The 23,339-nt window shown below is 45.1% G+C and overlaps 1 protein-coding gene across 1 annotated transcript in view; it reads left to right on the top strand.

Moving 5' to 3' along the window:
- CASQ2 (calsequestrin 2) overlaps positions 1 to 21,913 on the top strand; it is a 69,820-nt gene extending 47,907 nt beyond the window's left edge. Inside the window, exons 8-11 of the mRNA XM_063628038.1 lie at positions 4,012 to 4,066; positions 16,645 to 16,745; positions 18,943 to 19,017; positions 20,511 to 21,913. Of these exons, the coding sequence (XP_063484108.1) occupies positions 4,012 to 4,066; positions 16,645 to 16,745; positions 18,943 to 19,017; positions 20,511 to 20,696 (417 nt within the window). The 3' untranslated portion in view covers positions 20,697 to 21,913. The remainder of the gene's footprint in view (positions 1 to 4,011; positions 4,067 to 16,644; positions 16,746 to 18,942; positions 19,018 to 20,510) is intronic.
- The last annotated feature ends 1,426 nt before the right edge of the window (positions 21,914 to 23,339 follow it).

Genomic DNA, 23,339 nt, shown 5'->3' with positions numbered 1-23,339 from the left:
AGTTAATGAACTTCAAAATCTTTTTGGCCAGGCAAGGTGGCTCATGTCTATAGTCCCAGCACTTTGGGAGGCTGAGGTGGGCAGATCGCTTGAGTCAAGGAATTCAAAAGCAGCCTGGGCAACATAGCGAAACCCCATCTCTGCAAAAAATACAAAAATTAGCTGGGTGTGGTGGTGTGTGCCAAGAGTCCCAGCTACTTGAGAGGCTGAGGCAGGAGCATCCTTTGAGCCTGGGAGGCAGAGGCTGCAGTGAGCCGAGATGTGCCACTGCACTCCAACCTGGGCAACAGAGTGAAACCCTGTTCGAAAGAAAAACAAAAGTCTTTATCTTCAACATCCACTTCCCCAGACATCTACTTCCCGAGACATTGAGAAATATTCAATAAGACGGGAAAGCCAGCTAGGACTAAAACAACGATTGATCTTTCTCTCTCTCTAATTGTGCAGGTTTTTAAGATGCAGGCCATAGAAAACACATCACATATGATTACTAAAGAAACTGGTGCCTGGTAATATTTGCTGTGTGTACATTGGAAAGCTATTTATTTATTTTAAATACTCAAAGAATGTCAAGCTGAGGCAGCGCAAAAAGAGACCCAGTGCTGATCTGTAATTCCCCTTGGAGACCTCACCCTCCATCTAGCCAAGTGGCCCGCTAGAGTCCTGGGGAACTGCCCACAGGGAAGGAGAGTCAGCAATTTCTTCTAAAAGAAGCCTCCCTATATTGCAACAACAAAATACTTTCAAGATGGAGTCAGAGACCCCCAGACAAGCATCTAGGTCACTCCATTGCACCTTAAATTGGGAGCCTGCTTATTTTAACCGCATTTTTCTTTGCATCTCTTCATTCAACATGAGAACAAACATTCAACAGAGACTGGAAGGAAACTGAGTAAAATATTAAGTGGTAATATATGTTGTTGGTAGGTAATTGTTAAGCATAGTTTCTTCTTGGTATACCTAATATTTTCTAATTTTCTTCAGTGAGTAAAGTTTTTATTGCCATACTCCTTTTTTGAGTCTATAGGCATTAAAAAGAACCTCTGTGCTAAACAATGAGGTTATAAAGACTAACATTGCTGTCCTGTCCTTAAGAGCTCAGATTAAGTAGATGAAACAGTCTCAAGACATATAATGCCAGCCCAGTATGCTCACTGCTGCGACAGAGGCACATACAAAGTGCTGGGGTATCCAATGGAAGGGATTCTCTGACATTATTCCCAAATCTCTAGTTCTTTGGGAAATCTTGCACTCAGTTACTTTGTATACAGGTCTCTTTCCAGCCTCTTTCAACTTAAGAGCCATTGATCTAAGTTTACAACATCTTCTGCAAACCCTGCAGGGGGCAATAAATTCAAGGAGCCTGTTCTGCTGGTGGTGGTGAGAAAGAAAGAGTACAGATTCCGTGGTCTGAATGTTTGTGTCCCCGTGCAAATTCATACATTGGAATCATAGCCCCCAAGGTAATGGTGTGAGGAGATGGGGCCTTTGGGAAGTGATTAGGTCTTGAGGGCTGAACCCTCATGTTGGGATTAATGCCCTAAAAGAGGCCCCAGAGAGCTAGCTGGTCCCTTCCACCGTGAGGACACAGCAGGAAGGCACTGTTTCTGAGCCAGAAAGCAGGCCTCGCAAGACACCAAATCTGCTGGCGCCTTGACTTCCCAGCCTCCACAACAGTGAGAAATAAATTTCTGTTGTTTATAAGCTACCCAGGTTTTGATATGTTGTTATAGCAGCCTGAATGGACCAAGACAGTGGGCTTTGGGTCCAGACAGAACTGGCTTGAATCCCCCTTCTGTCACTACTAGTTCTTTGGCCTTAGGTAAGTCACTTTGATTCTTCAAGCATTCAATAAGAATTAGACTTTCTTAGGAGATTTTGAGATTATGTACTTACAAAGTAAGTACAGAAAAAGTGGCAAATAGCAGATACTGTTGCCACTTTAATAACTGTTGTTTTCTTAAGGCATAATCCCTTCCTTTAGTGAGCTTTCCATCTAGTTGAGGAGGGAAGATTCATGCAATTAAAAACAGAATTTCCAAGACAATGTGACCTAAAGACCAAATGAGAGATCTGGGTAGCAAAGGCTGTGGGATTCAGAGAAGCAACAGGGGTTCTCAGCCCTAAAGTCAGCACAGCTCTTCCTCCCCTGTGCAAGCTGGGTTCTCACTGAGTAACCCCGACTTGCCAGCTTGCCCATGGGTTCTGGCTCTATGAGTTTATTACTCGAAAATGCCTGGCACCTAGCGCTGGCCTGCTTCCTTGTGGATGTGGAATACAGGTCTGCGTGCTGAATCTTTGTGACGCACACAGAGACAGGCTCTTTCCCTTGGTGACAGTGCTCCCTCCAGGGACCATCTTGGGTCTGGGGAGTGACAGCCGTATTATGAGCAGCCTCCTAGAAAAGAAATATGGATTCTTAATTCTAAAGCCAATTTCCTAATGCGTTCTAGCAGGGCACACAGAAATGAAGCCTGCTTCACAGAATTAACAGCGCTCACTCCCATCTGATGGCAGGAGACAGAGACACAGGCTAGCCTAATGAGAACTGATTGGGATATTCTGTCTGGTGATAATAGCAAATGTAAAACAGTGAAACCTCAGACTCCCCTTCTGGTTGCTGTCGGATTTGTGTAATAAGCCGGCACACACAGGCACACACATGCGTATATCTGTAAAATTAAATTCCCCAGAGAATCTGACCAAGGCAGCGCCCACTCTCTTGTTTTTAATAATAATATTTTCCATTTAATCTTTCTTAGCATTTGTGGAGGCTTTGTCCATTCCAAACTCTAAGGAAAAAAATTAGCATTTAGATAGGATTGCACCAGCATTAAAATCAATTGAAATGGAAACAGAGATCATGGGAAGGTTGAGACTCCTGGAGGCTTTTCCATAGGATGATTCTGATAATGACATTCAGGGTGCCCAAAGCATACCTCTCCCTATGTCTCATCATCAGTATGCACTCGGCCTTGTCCCCAGGTGCCTCTTTCTCACACGTATTCCTCCCCAAGTCTCCTGAGAATCACATTTGTGGTAGCAGAGCCCCTTCCAAGCTCTAGCTCTTCTTTCTCCAGGAATAATCATTGCAAAGGAGACACAAGGCACAGGGTCCTTGCTGTCCAGGGTGTAGAGACATGAAATGTCCCTCGTTTGCCTCATAGACTTAAAATACTCTCTCTAGGTTCTTCTTCCTGCCCCTGCCCCCACAGCCATACACCACTTTTCTCAATCACACACCCTCAACCTTCCTTGCACTCAAATTCCAGACAATTCCTGCAGCCTCAGAAATGCACTGGAGGCCTATACTGACTGGGCAAGGACTTCAAGGAAGTCACCTAGAGGTCACAGTCAGCAGCGTCCCCTACACACTACATGGGTTCGGTAGGCAGGATCCTAACAGGGAAGCACAACCCTCGTCTGTGATTCCTGTGTGAACACCACCAGCCCACATCCTAATTGACCTTAATGATTCCTGTCTGCCATCCATTTGGATATAGTTTCAGGATCTGTCCACAGCATTCAGAAGCCTCCATAATCTGGTGCATCACTGACTCTATCTGCCAGTGGTAAATTCTTGAAACAGAGACTGACAGCTGCTTTTACTGAGCTGCCTCTAGACCCGTTGTTGCCCTCAGATCTCCTGATAAACCAGACTCATGTTCTTTCTCATTTTGCCTTTTACTGCTCCTCTCCTGGAACCACCAGACCACAGGAGTGAGGCTCATTTAGTGCTAATGTCTTGCGTGTGGTTGGTATTTTCCTGTCTTGCAAACTCATTTATCCGAGTCCCTGATCCAAACCCTATGCATTCGTGGCAGTTGCTCCTCAGCATTCCTTCCTTAATGTGAGCCCCACTGTACTCCTCTGTGCCTCTGTGTTTGTCTTCGCTTCCACACCTCTCCCTACCTCTCCTATTTCCATTCCAGCTTCTGAGTCCCTGTCCCCAGCTCAGTCCTTTGTATCCCTCCAGCTGGAAGTGTAACTTTTGATTCCTTTCTCATACAGGAAGATGATTTGAATGGGATCCACATTGTGGCCTTTGCAGAGAAGAGTGACCCAGGTAGGAAACCTTCAATCTGCTCTTTTACAGCTTTAGCAAGTACCGATTTCTTACCTTTGTCAGCTCTCACCTTTCTCTTCTCTCACATCCCATCCACAATGCAACTGCAAGATATTGGGCACCCCCTGGTGGTCGCCCATTAAGTATGAGTTCGTTTTCAATTGTGCACACGGCTAAGAGAAGAGAAGGTGTGAACAAATCAGAAGTTATAGACTACCGGGTTCCTACACTGCTGCACAGCAATGGACCAAACACACTGAGTCAGTGGGATTTGCAGCAGAGAAAGAGTTTAATAATCGCAAGGCTGCCAAATGGGTAAGGGGAGGGATTCTCAGGCCACAAATCCAATTCTTCAAGGGGTTCTGGGAAAGGGTTTTTAAGAGGATCATGGAAGGTGAGGGCCTGGAAAATTGGGGTCATCGATTGATCTGGGTAAGGGGATGAAATCGTGAGGATGTGGAAACTGCATTCTTCCATAAGTCAGCCCCTTGCTCAGCCTTTTAGACCAGCTGATGTCAGTAGTTTTATTGGTATGCAGAACCTAAAAGAGAAACTCAAATGGAAATCTTATTGTATTAGTCCATTCTCACATTGCAATAAAGAAATACCACAGACAGGGTAATTTATAAAGAAAAGAGCTTCATTGGCTCACAGTTCTTCAGGTTGTACAGGAAACAGGGCAGTATCTGCTTCTGGGGAGGCTTCAGGGAGCTTTTACTCATGGCAGAAGGCAAAGCGGGAGCAGACACCTCACATGGCAGGAGCAGGACCAAGGTGGTGGGGAGATGCCACACACTTTTATATAACCAGATCTTGTGAGAACTCACACCAAGTGGGGCATGGTGTTAAATCATAGGAAACCACCCCCACGATCCAATCATCTCCCACCAGGCCCCACCTCCAGCATTGGGGTTACATTTCAACAGGAGATTTGGGTAGGAAACACAGATCCAAACCATATCACTTTTAATCTCACCATGTCTTAAACTTTATCTATAGAACAGAGAAGGGACAACAAGTCTTGTGACAAGGGCTACATTATCCTGGGGTAGAACACAGGGAAGAGAAGTGGGCCAGGGGGCAAGCCAGCTTCACGATTGCTGCTGATGGTGTGGGAAGCCTAGCGGGATATTATTTTTTTCTCCAGTTGATTTTATGAAGTGTTTTTGGAGATGCTTTCAAGAACCTCAAACATTCTGCTTTGCTTCCTAAACATAGAAAGGTACACTGGGCCCTGGGGGAGATATTAAAACATACCAGCTTTACAGGGTGTGTGTATGCTTGTGTGTGTGTGCACATGTGAACTTCTGTTCACATTAAAAGTTTATTTACCAATTTTGCCATCTAGCCTATATCAACCACAATTCTACCTGAAAATAGGATAAATGTGTACTTTGATCCATAAAATATTGTCTGTGCTTAGGAAATGAAGTAGGAAACATTCCCCTAAATAATGAGAACTGGGGAAAATGAGCAGCTTATTTTAAAAGTGCAAGATGACCCTGTAAACGGATAGGTAACTTTGTTTTTGGAACTTGGACGACTTTTCTCTGGTTTCACTCTTTTCAACACCAGTGGAGAGTGAAGTGCAGGAAAATTAATTCTGCAGGTAGCAATTCCCTATGGCAGTGCTCTGTGAGATAGAGAGTCCCCAAGAGAAAGTGGAAGCACAGATTCTGAAGTGCATGTTGGAAACCCTGGGACAACCCAGAATGTAACCAGAGAAGACAAGGGAATGTAGACTTTCATGGTATTTGCTGGGGACCTCAGTCTCTTGTATACTCATAGGGAGAGATCTAGAGATGGTTCCACTAGACAGATCAGGAAACAGTGGTTTGGAGAAGTTGAACAAACTGCCCAAGAGAACACAGTTAGTGGCAGATCATGAAGGGTGAACAGATTGCCTTTTTCATCACTATACAGCTGATTCTTGCACAGTGTCTTGACTCATGGTAGGTGCTCAATAAATATTTGTCTGGCAGATGATTAGAGAGTTAGATGACCAACCAAGACTGAGCCCTAAACTCTTCACTGGCAGACCAGCTTTTCCTTCCCTTTTTTGGCAATACACTAATAGCCTCCATAGTTTCTTACAGAATGAAACCCACATTTTTTATCATATAATTTATAAAATCAAGATATAATCCATATACCATAATAGTAACCCTTTTAAAGTGAAGATTTCAGTGGTTTTTAGTACATTCACAAAGTTGTGCAAACATAATCAGTATCTAATTCTAGAACATTTTGAAAAACAGCCATTAGCAGTCACTCCCATTTCCCTCTCACCCACCTCTGCAAGCAGGAATTACCTAGTATCTCTAAAATTTGCCTATTCTGGACATTTCATGTAAATGGAATCATTTAATATGTAGCCTTTTGTGTGTGGCATCTTTCACTTAGCATGATGTTTTCAAGGTGTCCCAATGACATTGCACATATCATTCCTTTTAAGGGCCGAATAATATTCCATTGTATCAAAACCAAATTTATGTTCTGAATTATCTGAGCACTCTCTTGTCTTTTTCACTTTTCAACATGATCTAGCCCTTGTCTCCACCCTCCCAAAAAAAGCCAGTGTGGCTTCAGTGGGTTTTCCACCGATTCTGGCCACCACTCTTCCCTGGAGGAGCAAATAGCAAAGGAAGCCAATTGCCTAAGGTTTACAAGCTATAATCAAACAGAATTGGATCCCTGGTGTTATGTGAACAGAGATGCAGTAGCCATAGGCAGCAGCCTGCTGGCCAGACTCCACCTCACCCGCTCCCTTCCAGGATTGTGGGGAAGCCTGTCTGGCTCTTTGGAACAATAGAACAAAGAGGCCTCCCTGAAGTTGCAGGAACCTGTTTGACCGAGATTTCTGCTGTAATGAATCAAGCTCCAGAAACTACTTCCACCTCCTCCCTGCACAAATATCCCTGGGCCTGAAGCTGTGCCTTTCCCCAAAAGAGCCCAGGCTGGGGCTTGTACTGGGAAGCTGTAAGCATGCACTGAGGTGAGAGCAGGGGGATGGGGAGGAGCTCTAGAAGCACCTTCTGTGAGCGAGGGCCTTGCTACTCAGGGTTGGGAAAACGAAAGACTTGTCTGTGAAAGTCCCTGACTCTGAATTTGTGGTTAATCAGTGATTTACCTGCACAGCACTGATGTGCAACCTGGGGCAATGGACCTGACTGCAGGACTAGGAATTTCATTCCTGCAAAACGGTCCCTCTGCATTCCTTTGCTCTTGCTAACAAGTTAGACACGGCCTTTCGCCCCAACCAAACACCTACCCCCACCACCCCAAGGAAGAAGATCATACATCCAGGAAAATAATACAGTTCTTCTTAAAGAACTAACAGTACTGAGGAACTGTGCTAGGAGCTTTATGTAGATGACCTTATTTAGCACCTAAAGCCACTCTGTAATACGTGCATGATGATTATTATTCTAGTGTCAGATGAGGAACATGAGTTTTAGAGGTTAAATAAGTTGCCCAAATCACTCACTGTACCTAAGCCAAGATTCAAATTCAAACAGGCTGTCTTGACCTCTAAATACATCATGACTATGAGGAAGATGATGATGATTGTCACTTACTGTGTACTTATATGTACACAAGAACCCCATGAGGAAGGCATTCTTTTTATTACAACTGAGGAAGCTGAGGCTGAGAGAGCTTACCTCACTGGGAAGCATAAAGTTGGAAAGACGCTCAGGATGTCTGGCTTCCCAGCCCACACCCTTAACCACAAGGACCTGCCATAGAGTTATATGAAGTCGTCAGGGTAGCAACTCTGAGTGGCATATAAGGCTGTAGCAGGGCCTTATGCTAAGTGATCATTTGGTCCTCCTTCCTGCCTCTCTGTTGCCCTTCACCACCTTCTCCACCTCCAACATTTGAAAGACAAGAAAGCGGAGACCAAGGGCAATGCAATGGCATGTTCGAGATCACAGGGTTATAGGCATAGTGGGAAATCGAGCTTAGATTTCCCAAGGGCCCCTCCTGTGCACAGTCCACCCTATCACACCAACTCCAAACAATGCCCCAGCCAGTGCAGGCTCTGAGCATGTGCAGTGCTGCCGCATGTACTGGGGAAGGGGACACGAGCAGGCAGAGCAGGCGGAGGTGAGAAGAGCGCAAAACCACCTGGAAGCTTGAGAGCCCAGTTAGGGAAGAAAAGTCCGGCTTCCTCCCATTGTCTGTCCAGGTTTGGGATCTAAGATTACACAGCAGCAACAACCACATGTCCCAGTGATCCAGCTGCCCCAACCACTTTCTTCCCCCAGCAGTTCTGACATGACCTTCATGGCCAAGAGCTTGAGTTCACCCAGGGTAGAAAGCTGAAGGCAGGCAGCAACCCTGTACTCCCACCTCCACCTGCCAGGAGGCAGGGTCTGCTCTCCTGGCCCTTGAGCCTAATCACTGGATCTCTCCTGCTGTACTCATCCCATGCCCTCAGGCAGGCCTGGCTGGGAAGGACATTTCCTAGCCCTGTGCTCTTGCCCATTGCCTGGTGGTGCTGCCAGTCTTCCTCCGGCTCCTGCGCTCAAAGTGCCCGCCAGAGCCGCTCGTCTGACAGGTTTGAAAATGAATGACTCTCTTCCTCACCACCCCTAGATGTGTCTGTGTTAGGCTGACATCTTCTTTATAACATGTGATGAAAGGTTTGCAAAGCAGCGTTTCTACATGAGTGCATGCTAGATGGGTCTCCTCAAAGGGCACCGGGAATATTAGCGCTAACAAGCTGAAAATGCAAGGACAGGCTGCTATCTGCACACGTGGAACAGAATTAGTGACAGGCCCTGGAAGGAACGTCTCCAAGCTCTGTTCCATCCAAGCTTCCACTGCTTCAGGTTCTTGTAAAAATCTTTTTGAGAACAATTGTCTTAAGTAGGACCACCAACTACCGCCTTGAGCTTTTGATTTTAAGTTTGGTTTACCAAATTTAACATTTGGTTCTTTCTTTTTTTTTTTTTTTAGACAGAGTCTCCCTCTATTGCTCAGGCTGAAGTGCAGTGGCACCATCTCTGCTCACTGCAACCTCCACCTCCCGGGTTCAGGCGATTCTCTTGCCTCAGCCTCCGGAGTAGCTGGGATTAGAGGCATAGGCCACCACACCTGGCTAAGTTTTGTATTTTAATAGCCTCCCAAAGTGCTGGGATTATGGGTGTGAGCCACTGTGCCAGGCCTGGTTCTTACTATGTGTTGAATGTTATTCCAAGCACTTAACAAGTATCAACATATTTAACCTTTGCAACAACCCGCCGTGTTAGGTGCTGTTTTTATCATCTTGCCCGTTGTACAGATGATAAAATACAGGGACAAAGAAGTTAAATAATGTCCCCAGCTCACATGGCTAATCAGTGATAGAACTGGGATTCAAACCCAGCAGTCCAGCCCCCAGTCTGGGCTCTGTAACCAGCAGCTTAAGCTTCTCTTCATCACAACACCATATCATTTGACTTTTTCACCAATTCTGGGATCTTAGGGCCAGGAGAAGACAGGCAGAGAAAGAGAGTTGTGGTAAGGCGTGGTAGCGTATTCACATGTCTCAAGTGCCATGTCACAGCTGTGGGGCCCAGACAATGTCCCCTGTCCTACGCAGATGTCTGACTCTCACAGGTGACTTCTTGGCAATTCCATCTTGTGAGAGGAGGGAGAGCTCCTGGCCTTGTCTGTCCCTCTGAGGTTTCCCAAAGGATCCAGTTCAGATGCTGGGCTGCTTTTTGAGAATTCCATACTTACTGAGTGAGCTCTGGCCTACAGACCAACAAGGCCTTTCTGAGAGAGGACCTGTCCTATATACCCTTGTGTCTCAGGCCCTGGCTCTGGGCTTAAGATGTTGTGGGAACTCAAATTATACCTGCCTGATGAAAACAAACAAACAAACAAACAAAACCCTTACGCCTGTAATCCCAGCACTGTGGGATTACAGGCGGGCGAATCGCAAGGTCAGGAGTTCGAGACCAGTCTGGCCAACATAGTGAAACCCGGTCTCTACTAAAAATACAAAAATTAACTGGGCGTGGTAGCATGCACCTGTAGTCCCAGCTACTCGGGAGGCTGATGCAGGAGAATCACTTGAACCTGAGAGGCAGAGGTTGCAGTGAGCCAAGACCATACCATTGCACTCCAGCCTCGGTGACAGAGTGAGACTCCATCTCAAAAACAAAAACAAAACAAAACAAACAAACAAACAAAAACCCTTCCCATCAATGAAGGATCAAAGTAGTGGAAAAAAAAAAACAATCTTAAAATGAGTAAGAGTTTGATGGGGGTGGAGGAGAGAAAGGAAGAAGACAGACAAAGTCTTTATGAGGCCCTTCTGCATGTGTCTCCCTACACACTTTACCCAACCCACATGCTGGTAGCATCTTGTTATATCAACATGCCTGAGAGGTCATGTGGCAGCTGTTCTCTCCACTTTCAGAGGGGGAGATGAAAGGTGAGTGGTTAAGCGACCTGTGCAAGGTCTTTAAACTCCAGACCCAGTGCCCTCTTTAGACACAACCTCTAAGCTGTGTGGTTCCAGCCCCGGCCGTTTATCTGTCCACCTGCCACACAAGCAAGGGCAGGACCCCACTCTAAGAGCTTGGTCCTCCCAAGCTCAGGCCTCTCCTCACAGGAGCAGAGACCCTGAGGCCCAGAACTTCCCATGGCATGGAGTCAGGAAGGGTCCCTTTCCATGCCTTTGTGGAATGAGCACAGCCAGCTCCCCCAGGAGTGGGGCCGTGAGGACAGATAGCAGGGCAGGGCAGGCTGCATGCTGTAGGCCTGTTCACTCTTGGGCCGCTGCTTGGTCTGAGACACACGAGCCTCTGCCGAATGTGGCCTTGGCTCCTGACTTGGCTGGGCCTGACCTGGGACCGGTCCCCTAGGGCTTGGTGAAGGCTCATTCCCACCAGTCCCTGCCAGGGGAACAGGAGAGGATAATCACCAGTTTCTCCTCTCACAAAGATGTGATTCCCAGAGGCCAGTCGCTTGCCGTGGGAAACCTCTTGGTTCAACGTGCATCCCTTGTCTGTGGGTCATGGTCTCTCAGGACTCCAAGCCTTCGTGGCAGGAGAGGAGTTGCAGTTCGCACAGCTCCAGGTCTCTTTATTTACATCCATCTCTGAGACGCCAGTCCCGCTCAGAGCCATCCCTGAGTTAGCCATCCCATCATACTACAGCTGCTGGGAGGCGAGGGCTCGGCAGCGTGGTTTGAAGGAGGGGAAGGGACCCCTCCATGAGTAGGTAGAGGCCAGCCCGCCAGCCCTGGGGCTGACCCCTGGACAGTTTCCTCAGTGTCCCAACCCCTGCTTCCCTGATATTGAAGCTTTCACACTGGGCTTAAAAATCTCAAGCACGAACTCGAGGAAAGAAGATGGCAGCGACACTGGTAGGAAAGCGGAGACCTCAGAGGGTAGGAGATAGTGGAAGTGGCTCCAGACGTGCAGACTTAAGACCTGAGTTCAACTCCCAGCTCTACCATTTGCTCCCATGTGATGCTGGCAAGTCATTTGCTCTCCTTGGGTCTTAATTCCATCCTCTTTAAAATGGAGATGATAAAATCTTCCTAACCTCCATCAAGACTAGTTGTAAAAATCAAATGCAAAAGTACTCAGTACCCAGTAAGTGTTCAATAGACACTCAGAAAATAAAGGTTGGAGCAGCGTGATTACAGACTTTCTGCATATGGAGAACAATGTTCTGTGTCCTGGCTGGGCATGGTGGCTTTCGCCTATAATCCCAACATTCTGGGAGGCTGAGGTGGGAGGATCGCTTGAGCCCAGGAGTTCAAGACGAGCCTGGGCAATACAGAGAGACTTCATCTTTACAGATAGTAATAAAAAAATTAACTGCACGGTGGCATGTGCCTCTGGTTCCAGCTACTTAGGAGGCTGAAATGGGAGAATCAATTGAGCCTGGGAAGTCAAGACTGCAGTGAGCCGTGATTGCACCACTGCATTTCAGCCTGGGGAACAGAGCGAGACTCCATCTCAAAACAAAACAAAAAAGAACAATGTCCAGTGTCCATAAAGGAAGAAATTGGGGAGTAAACGTCATGTGAAAAAAAGGAGATTTCAACTGGATGCAAGGATAAGATTCTTGGCTGTTAAAATGATCAACTCTGTAGTCAGCCTTTAGCAAGGTCAAAGGGTCTCAGTCCTGGAAATATTCAACACAGACAAATGTTCTGAGTGGGGGCTATTCATCTACCTGGAGTTTGGAATGTCTGGGTTGCGGGGGTCTCTTCTGATTTTGAGAACTGATGCTTTTCTGATAACTGCAGAGAATAGTCCTCTACTTGCTTTGTCTAGATAACTGTTAGCCTACACATCTCTGAATAGTATTTCCCCCTTTTCTCTATACAGTTTTTTGAAGTACAGGCTATATTCCTTCTGAAACATACATGACCACAGTCTTGAAAGGGCTCCAAGCCATGTCTACCACTGATAAAGGAAACATTTACTCATTTTAAACTCAGTCATTCATCCATGTAATTTTAACAGTGGACTAGTCCCTGCTTAACGTTGAATTACTAAAGTGAAATGCGGCTTCCTACACCTGCCTTCCTGGTCAAAAAGGGAGGATCCACAGAGAATGTTTCTCTTTTCCAGGGGACCTGCCAGTTTTACAAAGAAACAGAGGCTCTCTTTGGAAAAAATTGAGCTTGTAACTTACAATTTTAGCAACAGAATACATGTGAGACCAGGTTAGCTGCCTTAACTCACTTACACAGATTGAGAATCCATTTTAACAGGTCTGCACTCAAGGCTGGTGTCTGAAGAGGGGAGAGCCTCGGAGGCTCGTAAGCCTTTGATCAGGAATAGCCACACAAGCTAATGCCTTAAAAGCAAAGGAATTAAACCTTTCCCTGACCCAGTTATCAAGGCAGGGTTCTCGTGGTCACACCAGCTGGCGCAGCCATCCCTGAAGCCTTTGGTCACAGAATCGGCAACAGGAGCTGGAAGGAACCGCCCCACGCTGTACACTCTCGTGATATAGTTTTCTGTGAGCATGTACCACGTGGATCCAAGACTGCCTCTACCCCACTCCCGGTGCCCAGATCACTGAACCCGACACCGATGTGGTAAATGAACAGAGGAATGGCCAGGCTTAGGGAGTTCCAGCCAGCTTCCTTGCCTTTGAATATAGAATGTCAGGTAATTTAAGTAAAATAATGGCTAAACCTTACTATACTCCAGGCACTGTCCAAGTGCTTCAGAGATGCTGATTCATTTAACTCGGAACTACCCGATGAAGTAGATGCTATCATTTTCATCATCCCTGTTTTACAGATGAAGAGACAAACATTAAATAACTTGCTCTAAGTCACACTCTAAGGGTACATCCAGGACCTTGGCCAAGGTCATTTGGCCCCAGAGTCTGTGTGTTTAAGGGCCATGCTGGGCTGACTCCCTGAAGAATGGGCTCTGTTCTGTCACTGAAAGTATTCGGGGTCACAGACATTGTCCATTACAGAATTCATCACCCTGCACATCAGAAACCTGCCCTTGGATCTAGAGGAAACTTTTTCAGCTTTAATGTCAACCTTATTTATTAATTTATTCTGGGAATGGTTTTTGAGATTTCTTTGCTTCTCCATAGACACAAAGAATATTCTCCTTACAGAAACTTTTATTTTCTTGAAAATGGGCATTAAGCCACACTTTTGACTTCACTCGTTTACATAAAAACTACAACCCATTTGATTTTTCTTGCACAGTTCAGTTTTTCTTTTCAACTCTTAACCTGCTGTAGAATGTCAAATAGGAATGTAGTCGGGATGTCCTTGTATACCACATTCCTTTTGATGAATCCCAATGTTAAGAGAGTTTTTCCCATAAGAAAACAACAGCGCTCCGTTGTGTATTCAGCTTGTAGTTTTGGGTCACAGGTCCTGTCCCTCCACAACACTCGTGCCTGCCTAGACTATCTTTTCCTTTAGGTGAATCAGTCTCTTGCACCGCAAGTTTACTTTCTACTTTCATTTCAGTCTGTGTTTTTGCATTTCATCCTCTTTGTGAATTTCAGTTTCGTCATGTCCCTTTTACATTTGACTCTCTCTCATCTTCCAAAGTACTGGCAGTGTCACCTCATTGATCATCATTTCTTTGTTTTCTGCAGCTAAAAACAGTAACTGAAGTTGTTTTGGAGGAATTCCTCCTTGTGGTCTTTGTATTATGATTCCTAGCTCTACAGATAACCAAGGTGGCACCATATTTCCCTCTCCTGTGACAGACACATGGCCAAAGGAGGACCCATAGTGTCCACACATGTCAGCCAGTGATACACTGGAGGGGCAGGACCTTCTCAGTTCCACCTACAGGCAGCAGGAGAAATGCCCCTACCCCACCTCACCCCCAGCCCCGCAATGACAGATAAGTGAACTCTAATGCTTAGGGCCCTGTCAATCTCCGGTGTCTGTCATAATCTCATTTGCAATATGGCTATGAGCACAGATTAAAAGATCACCCAGGTCCACTCTGTATTTCTGCAAGAAGTGGCCACCGGCCATAAAGACCTCTTCTAGGCCTGACACAGTGACTCACGTCTGTAATCCTGCACTTTGGAAAGCTGAGGCAGGATCACTTGAGCCCAGGAGTTCAAAACCAACCTGGGCAACAATGTGAGACCCCAGTCTGTACAAAATAAAACAATAAAATTTAAAAGACTAGCTGGGCATAGTGGCACACACCTGTAGTTTTAGCTACTTGTGAGGCTGACACAGGAGGATCACCTGAGCCTGGGAGGTTGAGGCTGCAGTGTGCTATGATCCCACCACGCTCTCTAGCCTGGACAACAGAGACTCTCAAAAAAAAAAAAAAAAAAAAAAAAAAAAAAAGGAACTACTTCTCCACTAGAGGTCGCTGTGCTTCCCAGGTTCCCAGGTTCCCAGGTTCCCAGGTAACAAGGCCAAAGGGGGCTCAGCCTGAATCTTCAGTGTGAGCTAGCAACAGTGACTACACCAACTCAAAAACTCAAAGTAGAGTTGCTAAGAAGAGTATGCGTTTTGCCTGGAATGCATTAGAGATAAAGAAGTGTAGAAAAAAACTTTTACCAAGAGTCCAAAAGAGCCAAACAAAAGCTAGCATTCCTGGAGAGAGGAGAGGCTTGCTAAACAGAGGCCATAGGGAGGAGCTCAAGTTTGCTGAGACTCCAGACAAAAGAAGAAAAACTTTGCAAACAAAGCACAGTTAATTGAATTCCCAAGTAGCTGGTGAGTTACTTGTATTCAAGGTATAAATTTCAAGCCACAAATTCAGCTATGCAAGAAATGTAACTTTATTATTTAGAACTGAACCTAAATTTCAATTTTGAGTGTATACCACTGAATGGTGGAAGCTGGGGCTGATAATTAAGGTCCTCCACCCCAACCCCACTATCCCGAGGGATCCAGGGTCTCTCTGGTTCCCAGGCATAGCTGAGTGGGGTGCACATCTGGTATGGGTCATCGTTATCTGTCCAAGTTCCTCAGAATGACAAGCAACTCCATGGGGCCTTCTGACAGACTTTTCTGTCCTAGTGCTTCTATACTAGGGGGTTCTCTAAGGGATTCTGGGATCTTTTCATTTGCCTGAGTTTAGTTCTGGAACAAATCATGGGTCTTCTATACTCTGGGATTCCCTGAAACAGTGGAGATTCTGTACGTGGACACACATGCACACATGGCTTGTGTTTCTGCACATGCACACGCATGCATACACACACACACATACACACGCGCACACACATACACACACACGCGCGCACACACACAGGCACAGTTCATTATTCTCAGGGACCTTTCAGAATCTAAACTATTTTTTCAGTTTCTAGCTGGGGGATGGGGAGTGGTGCTGAGGGTTGAGAGTATGCTATCTCTTACTAAACATTCTCCTAAAATTTTTGTTTATGGCAAAAATTGTATGCTCCCAGTCCTTCAAGGTTTAGGCTTTTAAAGCTAAAAAGTTCGTGTTCTTGAAGCTTACAAAGCTCCTCTCTGCTTTTCTTATGAATCATCCTACCCCTGGGGCAATGACTGCTGCTGACTGAACAGAGGGAGGGCCCAGTATACAAGGAAATAGGGAGAGACGGAGGGAAGCCCCGTTTACTATCCCAGAGCTGTGAAACCAACTGTAAATCAGAAGCTCATTTGGTTTGAAGGTTTTAGCCATTCCTGGTTGTAGAAACTAAGGGTCCAGGTGTAAACATTCTTGGTCCATAGAGCAAATGTTACTGGGGACTCTAAGGGACAGCAAAGCATCTGTTTCAAGAGATGGCACAGGATCTCTTGAAACAGGATCTCAAGACAGGCAGGGGTTTCTCTGCCGGGACTGACTTTCTGACCCAAGGCTGGGCAGTTTTCACAAATGAAGTTTGGCTTCCAGTGAAAAACCAGCCAGTTCTCTGTGAACTTTTAATCCTTTGTTCAAATTTTTTATTGTTTCCTTTGTATAAGCTGCTTTGTGCCTGGAGCTCTCATCTGACTCATTTTATAGAATAATCCTATAATTGAGGGTAAGCACCAAATGTCCTAAGAAGTCCTCGTGGAAAAATCGCACTCTGCTGTCTGCATTAGAAGCTGTGTATGTGCAAGGGTTACTCAACTCTCTTGAATCCTGCTTCAGATGGCTACGAATTCCTGGAGATCCTGAAACAGGTTGCCCGGGACAATACTGACAACCCCGACCTGAGCATCCTGTGGATCGACCCCGACGACTTTCCTCTGGTGAGTGGCTCAGGCCAGCGCCCCACCCTCAGTTGCTGACACAGCCTCATGATTGCGTTTAGCATCCGAGGAGGTGAAATAGGCAGGCGCACTTGAAGAAACCCAGTGGCGGCCCTCATCCCATGTGGGAGGTCTTGGCCCTTGGGGCAGTATTGAACTTGGGGCCTGGTGCTGACCCTGAAAGGATTAGGCTTATTCCCTGGAGACCAGGAGTTGAAAACCCTTGACTCTCAGGGCCCCACCCAAGTGAGCAGGGTAAACTCCTTTGGCAGCAGCTCCAGAGCTGCCCCTCATCACTCCATTCCCTGTCCCCAGAACTACTTTTATTTTCTGGGTGGGGACCATCGTTCTGAGGCCACCTGAATTACTAAGTAATAAAAATCAGAGATGAACATTTTTCAGCGAGTTCAGAACTTTGTGGAGAGAAAGAGAGCGTGCCTGTCATGTTCATCGTGTTCTCCCCAGGGCCTAGCACAGTGTCTAGCATACGATGAATGTGAAAGAAACTTAAAGTCCACACTTTTGCTAGTGTCCATGATCAATGGCCCAAAAGTTTTGATTATACTTAATTTTAAAAAAAGAATAAACAGAATTTGTACACTACATGCATTGAACCCTGGTACTCGTTCTAGTGCTGATAATAAGTACTCGTACTGATAATAAGTGTAGCTGATATATTCTACTGTATGCCTGGAACTATAGTAATACTTTACATGCCTCATCACAGCGAATCCTCTCAACAACCCTGTGAAGTAGGTACTATTATAATTCCTGTCACAAGGTGGAGAGAATGATAGCTGGGGAGGTTAAAGCTAGTGAGTGATAGATGTGATATTCCAATCTAGGGTCTACATGATGCTAAAGCTTGGTCTACCGACTGCTTTAGGTAAAAGCTTATTGTGGTAATCAGTACAAGTTTAGCTATCATTAGGTTATGAATGATGACTTTATCTTCCAGGAATTATCATTAGTTGCATAGGTCATGACTGATGATACTGTGATTAAATAGAGAAAATTGAGAGGGATCTCAAGGGTCCTGAAAATCAGCCCTATGTAGAGGAGGGGGGTGAATCAAAGGCAGAGGCTTCCATGACGCTTGAGACCAATGTCGTAGCACTGGGTAATTATAACAAAGTCATGGCCATATAAGACTGCATACAGTACAGCTTTGTTGATATAGCTTCTGCCTGGTTGTGTTTCTAGTTTATCTGACTATTTTGTTATACAAGCTTGCAGATGGTTTGCAGTTTTCCTGGCCAGTTCTTTTTTTTTTTTTTTTTGAGACAAGCTCTCACTCTGTCACCCAAGCTGGAGTGCAGTGGCATAATCTCAACTTACTGCAGCCTTAAGCTCCCAGGCTCAAGCAATCCTCCTGCCTCAGCCTCCTGAGCAGTTCGGACTATAGGCGTGTGCCACCACGCCCAGCTAATTTTTAAAATTTCTTTTAGAGACAAGGTCTTACTATGTTGCTCAGGCTGGTTTCAAACTCCTGGACTCCAGTCCCAAAGTGCTGGGACTACAGGCGTGAGCCACTGCGCCCAGCCTCTCTTCTGGCCAGTTCTATGTGTTTGCCTTGGTTTTTGCAAAGAAGAAATCTTCAGACTATTCTGATTTCCAGATTCCTGAATATCCCTAGTCCCCACTAGGCCATATCTTTGCATGGGAGATTTTCTACCAGTGAACATCTCCATTTAAAAAAAAAATCCTGTGGCCCCTTGCTCCTTTATTTTTGCCCCAGTCAGAGATTTGTCCACGTGGAGTCCAAGCCTGGTTGAATGAAGAAGCCTTCTTCTTACTTGGCAACTTGTGACCCATCATGGCTTTCCCAGCTATCTCATGTAGCACAAGATAAGGTATTTTTAAAACTGGGACATTAAAAAAGAGGTGGAGGGAAATGGCTCTATAAACTATAAAACAGCCACAAGTAATTTGGAAAGCAACATTAGACCGCCTCTATAATTTTCTCTCTTACAGCTGTAGACACATGTTTCCATAATTTATGCTATGTCATCTTTTATTTAATGCTTATTTGAAGTGCTTGAAGGCTGGGGCCAAGTCTTCAATTTGCTAAGTGCTCACAGCTGTTTTGAAGACCTTTAACCAATGGTGACCTAGTTACTGCGAGGGGACGGCGGGTGGGTCCTTAACAGAGAATGCCCTCTGCCTGCTGTCTAATCTTATTTTTTTGTTGCTGCAGCTTGTTGCCTATTGGGAGAAGACTTTCAAGATTGACCTATTCAGGCCACAGATTGGGGTGGTGAATGTCACAGATGTGAGTATCCCATATGAAGGCTTGCTCAGGCACCCTTGGCCTGCCCTGTCTTCTGCTACACAGCTTAGATTGTGAGAGCATCTATATAGCCCAGCCTTTTCAGAAGAGGGCAGGGGTCCTACTCAAGGAAACTTGCCAGTGTGTTCCACACCTGGTCTCTGAGCCAGTCCCAATCTGTGGTTTCATGGCTCTCTTCCATGGGCACATTTTCTTGCCTATGGGGCCAGGCTTTCCTGAATCACTGATTTGGAATTTTCCCTTCAAGTAAACTCTCCTGTATTTACCCCCAAAGCCAAACAACAAACAACAAAGTCTCCTTACAAAAGGGAACCCACACCAGGAGCCATCACTGCACAATGGGTGATGGGGCCGTTGTGGCCTAGAATCCCAGGCAGGCAACTACTCCACAGGCAGGAGACCAGGCCTGCAGAAGGGAAGGAAGAGAATCATATGCAAGTAAGGGGCTTCTCCTCAGAGTTAAGGCATTGTTGAACTGAGGGTGGGACAGGCTAGTGAGGTACACTGGCAGAATGTGAGGAAATCTTAGATCTCAGTCCATACATCTGATACAACTCCACCATCATAAAACTCAAGTGGGGACAGATACAATCAGGCAAACAGTGGACAGAAAGGGATGATCACAGAGGATTATTAGAGCCATACTTAACTGAGGTAGAATCTCTTAAGAATGGGGTCCAAGCCAGGCGCGGTGGCTCATGGCTGTAATCCCAGCACTTTGGGAGGCCGAGATGGGTGGATCACCTGACATCAGGAGTTCGAGACCAGCTGGCCAACATGGTGAAACCCCATCTCTACTAAAAATACAAAAATTAGCCAGGCATGGTCGTGGGCGCCTGTAATACCAGCTACTTGGGAGGCTGAGGCAAAAGAATCGCTTGAGCCCAGGAGGCGGAGGTTGCAGTGAGCCGAGACCATGCCATTGCACTCAAGCCTGGGCAACAAGAGCAAAACTCCATCTCAAAAAAAAAAAAAAAAAGAATGGGGGCCAGTTAGCAATGTCTTTCTCCCCTGTTGATAGGTGTTCAATCACCTAGGTAACTCTACATTCATTTATTTTGTAAGCTACTTTAAAATTAATAATAATACATAACTTTTAAAATATGCTCAAGTGAAAACATTTTAAAACAGAACAGTAGAATAGAAGGTCAAAGTAAAAAGTATTTCCTACTCCCCTGACCCAACCCCTAGTCTCATTCCTGGAGGGAACCACTGGTGGTTGTTGCATGGGTATATTACCAGAAATGTCATATATATTCCACTGGGAAATGGAATACGCATTTCTTTTTATGCAACACAAACAGTATACTACACATACCGTTTTGCTGTTTGGCATTTCCAGTTAACAATGTGCACATTCCTAATAAGTGTAAGAGAGTCGGGGAGCACTCAGCATAGCTATTCAGCACGGCTACCCCTGGTCTGGTTCAGCCTTCATGCATTCACTCACTCATTCATTTTGTCCCTCACTGCAGGCTGACAGTGTCTGGATGGAGATTCCAGATGATGACGATCTTCCAACTGCCGAGGAGCTGGAGGACTGGATAGAGGATGTGCTTTCTGGAAAGATAAACACTGAAGATGATGATGAAGATGATGATGATGATAATTCTGATGAAGAGGATAATGATGACAGTGATGATGATGATGATGATGAATAGCCCAACTCCAAACAATTCTGATGAAGATAAAATCACAGCTACCCACTACCGTAAAGACAGCACAAGGTGGCAGCAAGAAATTCTGCCCCACACCCAGCCAGCTCCTTTCCCTTTTCCATCATCTCTTTTCTCACTCCCTTTGCATCAGGAGCAGTATCATTCAGCAAATGCCTTTTCAAATGCAGCAATCCCACTTAGCAGGGACAGGAGGAAAATTATTCCCATGTTGACTGTCTTGACTGTCATGGAACAGATCTTGTTCTTTGCTGGACCATCAAGGGTCATGGCAGTGCCTGAACATGGCAGTCTGGGGTGAACAATCCCCTAACACAAGTTTACTTATCTTTGATTATGACAGTAACAGAATTGACAGCTTTCTAACTCACAGGCATAGAGTGACCTTATAATCAGAGCCCAGGGAAGACACATGATTAATGATTTAGCTCCCTCCATACCTCGAACATCAGTTGGGATCCCTCCTCTAGCCAAGATGATCCTTCTTAGAGAAGGCTCAGCCTTGGAAGCAAACTTATAAATCATATTCTCATGGCTCTGTTAAACTTATTTCAAGTGATGGTCATTCATATCATTATGAACTTGGATATTCAAGCCTTTGGATGGCTATGGAGAGGCCTCGAAATGTGTACAGGTGTCACCATCATTTCTAGTACATTAGGAAACTGGGATGGGAGATTGATTTGCTCTCTAAACTTCCCTCTAGTTGGCAAGTCTCACATATTCATCAGCGGGTGTGGAGGGTGGGGGGAAACTAGAAAGATGAAAGGTTTTACATTTTTCTGATGGGTTCATGTCTCTGATTGGGTCAGCTGGCTTCCTAGCCTAAGCTGGGATCTGAATACCCCTTCTCTGTAGCTGCTAGTGAGCCTTCCCATTTAGATTAAAGATTGCTTTATCCAGCAGTCAATTAACTCTCCAGTTATCGTACTCCCACAGTTGGCCAGGGCAGCAATAATTGGAGTTCATACTGATGCCCTGAGGCACTGAGAAAAAAAATCCCAAAGTGCCTTCTGAGCTGTCTAAAAGTTACATTGTGCTTGGTAGTTTTAGTGTTAAGTGTGCAGTACAATTTTCTAATTTATTTTCTCAATCTTTTAGCACATGTGTAAGACACTGTGCAAATTTTTTGAAAATAGAGCAATACTTTTTGTGGAATACTAGCTAACTAATTCTGTCATTAAACTCATATTTTGAAAATATTCAGATAATGTTGAAAATCCTATCTTGATTTTTCTGACTGTGCTCATTCTCATCTGGCTCCAGTCCTACCTCCTTATTTCTTCTGTTTTTCTTTCTTGCCCCGCTTCCTCTGCCTGTTCTTTAAATGATGGTGTTTCACAGCATCTCAACTCTACATACTCTTCCAAAATGATATCATCATGCCCATCAATACTATCCATGTGCTAATTACTTCCAACTATGAGTCTCTAACCTTGACTCTGCCTTATTTTTAGACACATTCATTCAACTGCCTCTGGACTTGTTGACTTGATGTTGTTCAAGCACTTTAGACTCAACACAACAAAACCTGAACTCGTTGCCTTCTCCCCTAAACATCTTCTCCTCTTTATGAAGTCCTAGTTTGGGTGGGTGATAACACCATTTATCCAATTGTGTAGGTGACCTGAAGGTGCCCCTTCCCCTCTGTGCTTTGTGCATCGCTGGATCATGTCACTTATCATTTAAGGTATAACATATATTTGCATGTCTGTCCTTTCACTAAATTGCAGGCTCCTTAGAGGCAAGGAATTTATCTTAGAATCCATAGCACTTAGCGCTTTGCCCGTCACAAAGAAGATACTCATTTATTGAGTTGGTGGATGAATAATTGATTAACCAGAATACCTATAATTCCCCAGCACTATTGGGTAACAGAGCTTACAAGGTGTCTTAGTCTGTTTTTATTGATATAAAAGAATAACTAAGAGTGGGTTATTTATGAAGAAAAAATATTTATTTCGCTCACAATTCTGCTGGCTGCAAGACTGGGCATCAGGTGAAAGCCTTGGCTGCTTCCATTCATGGCAGAAGGTAAAGGAAAACCAGTGTGTGCAGAGATCACATGGTGAGAGAGGAAGCATGGGAGAGAGGAGGTGCCAGCCTCTTTCTAAAGACCAGCTCTCCAGGGAACTAACAGAGCGAGTACGCACTCACACCTCACTTCCTCCAGAGAGGGCGTTCATCTATTCATGAAGGATCCATCCCATGACCCAAGTTCTCAAGTTCTTAAATCACTCCCTTTAGACCCTACCTCTCAACACCGCCGCACTGGGGATTAAATTTCAACATGGGATTTGGTGGGAACAAATATCCAAATGATAGCACAAAGTATATTAGCAGGGTTTACTTATGCAGATATAAATTGTGTACATTTTGCTTAATGGCCCAAAGAAGCAGCTTGTCAATAATCTAACCAATGAATATCTTCAAGTCAATTGCTTTCTCTAATTTCTGTCCATGCAATAGCTAAGAATTTGATTGTGTGCTGTCAAAATTCTACTGCTGAGTTTAGCAGAAAACAAGCTTCATATTTCTTTGCAAATAATCAAATTTCCTTAAAATAGACCTATCTAAAATCAGTTGATAATTTAACTTGAATTCCCCAGCCACTCAGAAAAATAATCC

This window comes from Symphalangus syndactylus, chromosome 12 (assembly GCF_028878055.3).
Source record: "Symphalangus syndactylus isolate Jambi chromosome 12, NHGRI_mSymSyn1-v2.1_pri, whole genome shotgun sequence".
Classification (NCBI taxonomy): Eukaryota; Metazoa; Chordata; class Mammalia; order Primates; family Hylobatidae; genus Symphalangus; species Symphalangus syndactylus.
This window is presented reverse-complemented; position numbering and strand designations above follow the sequence as displayed.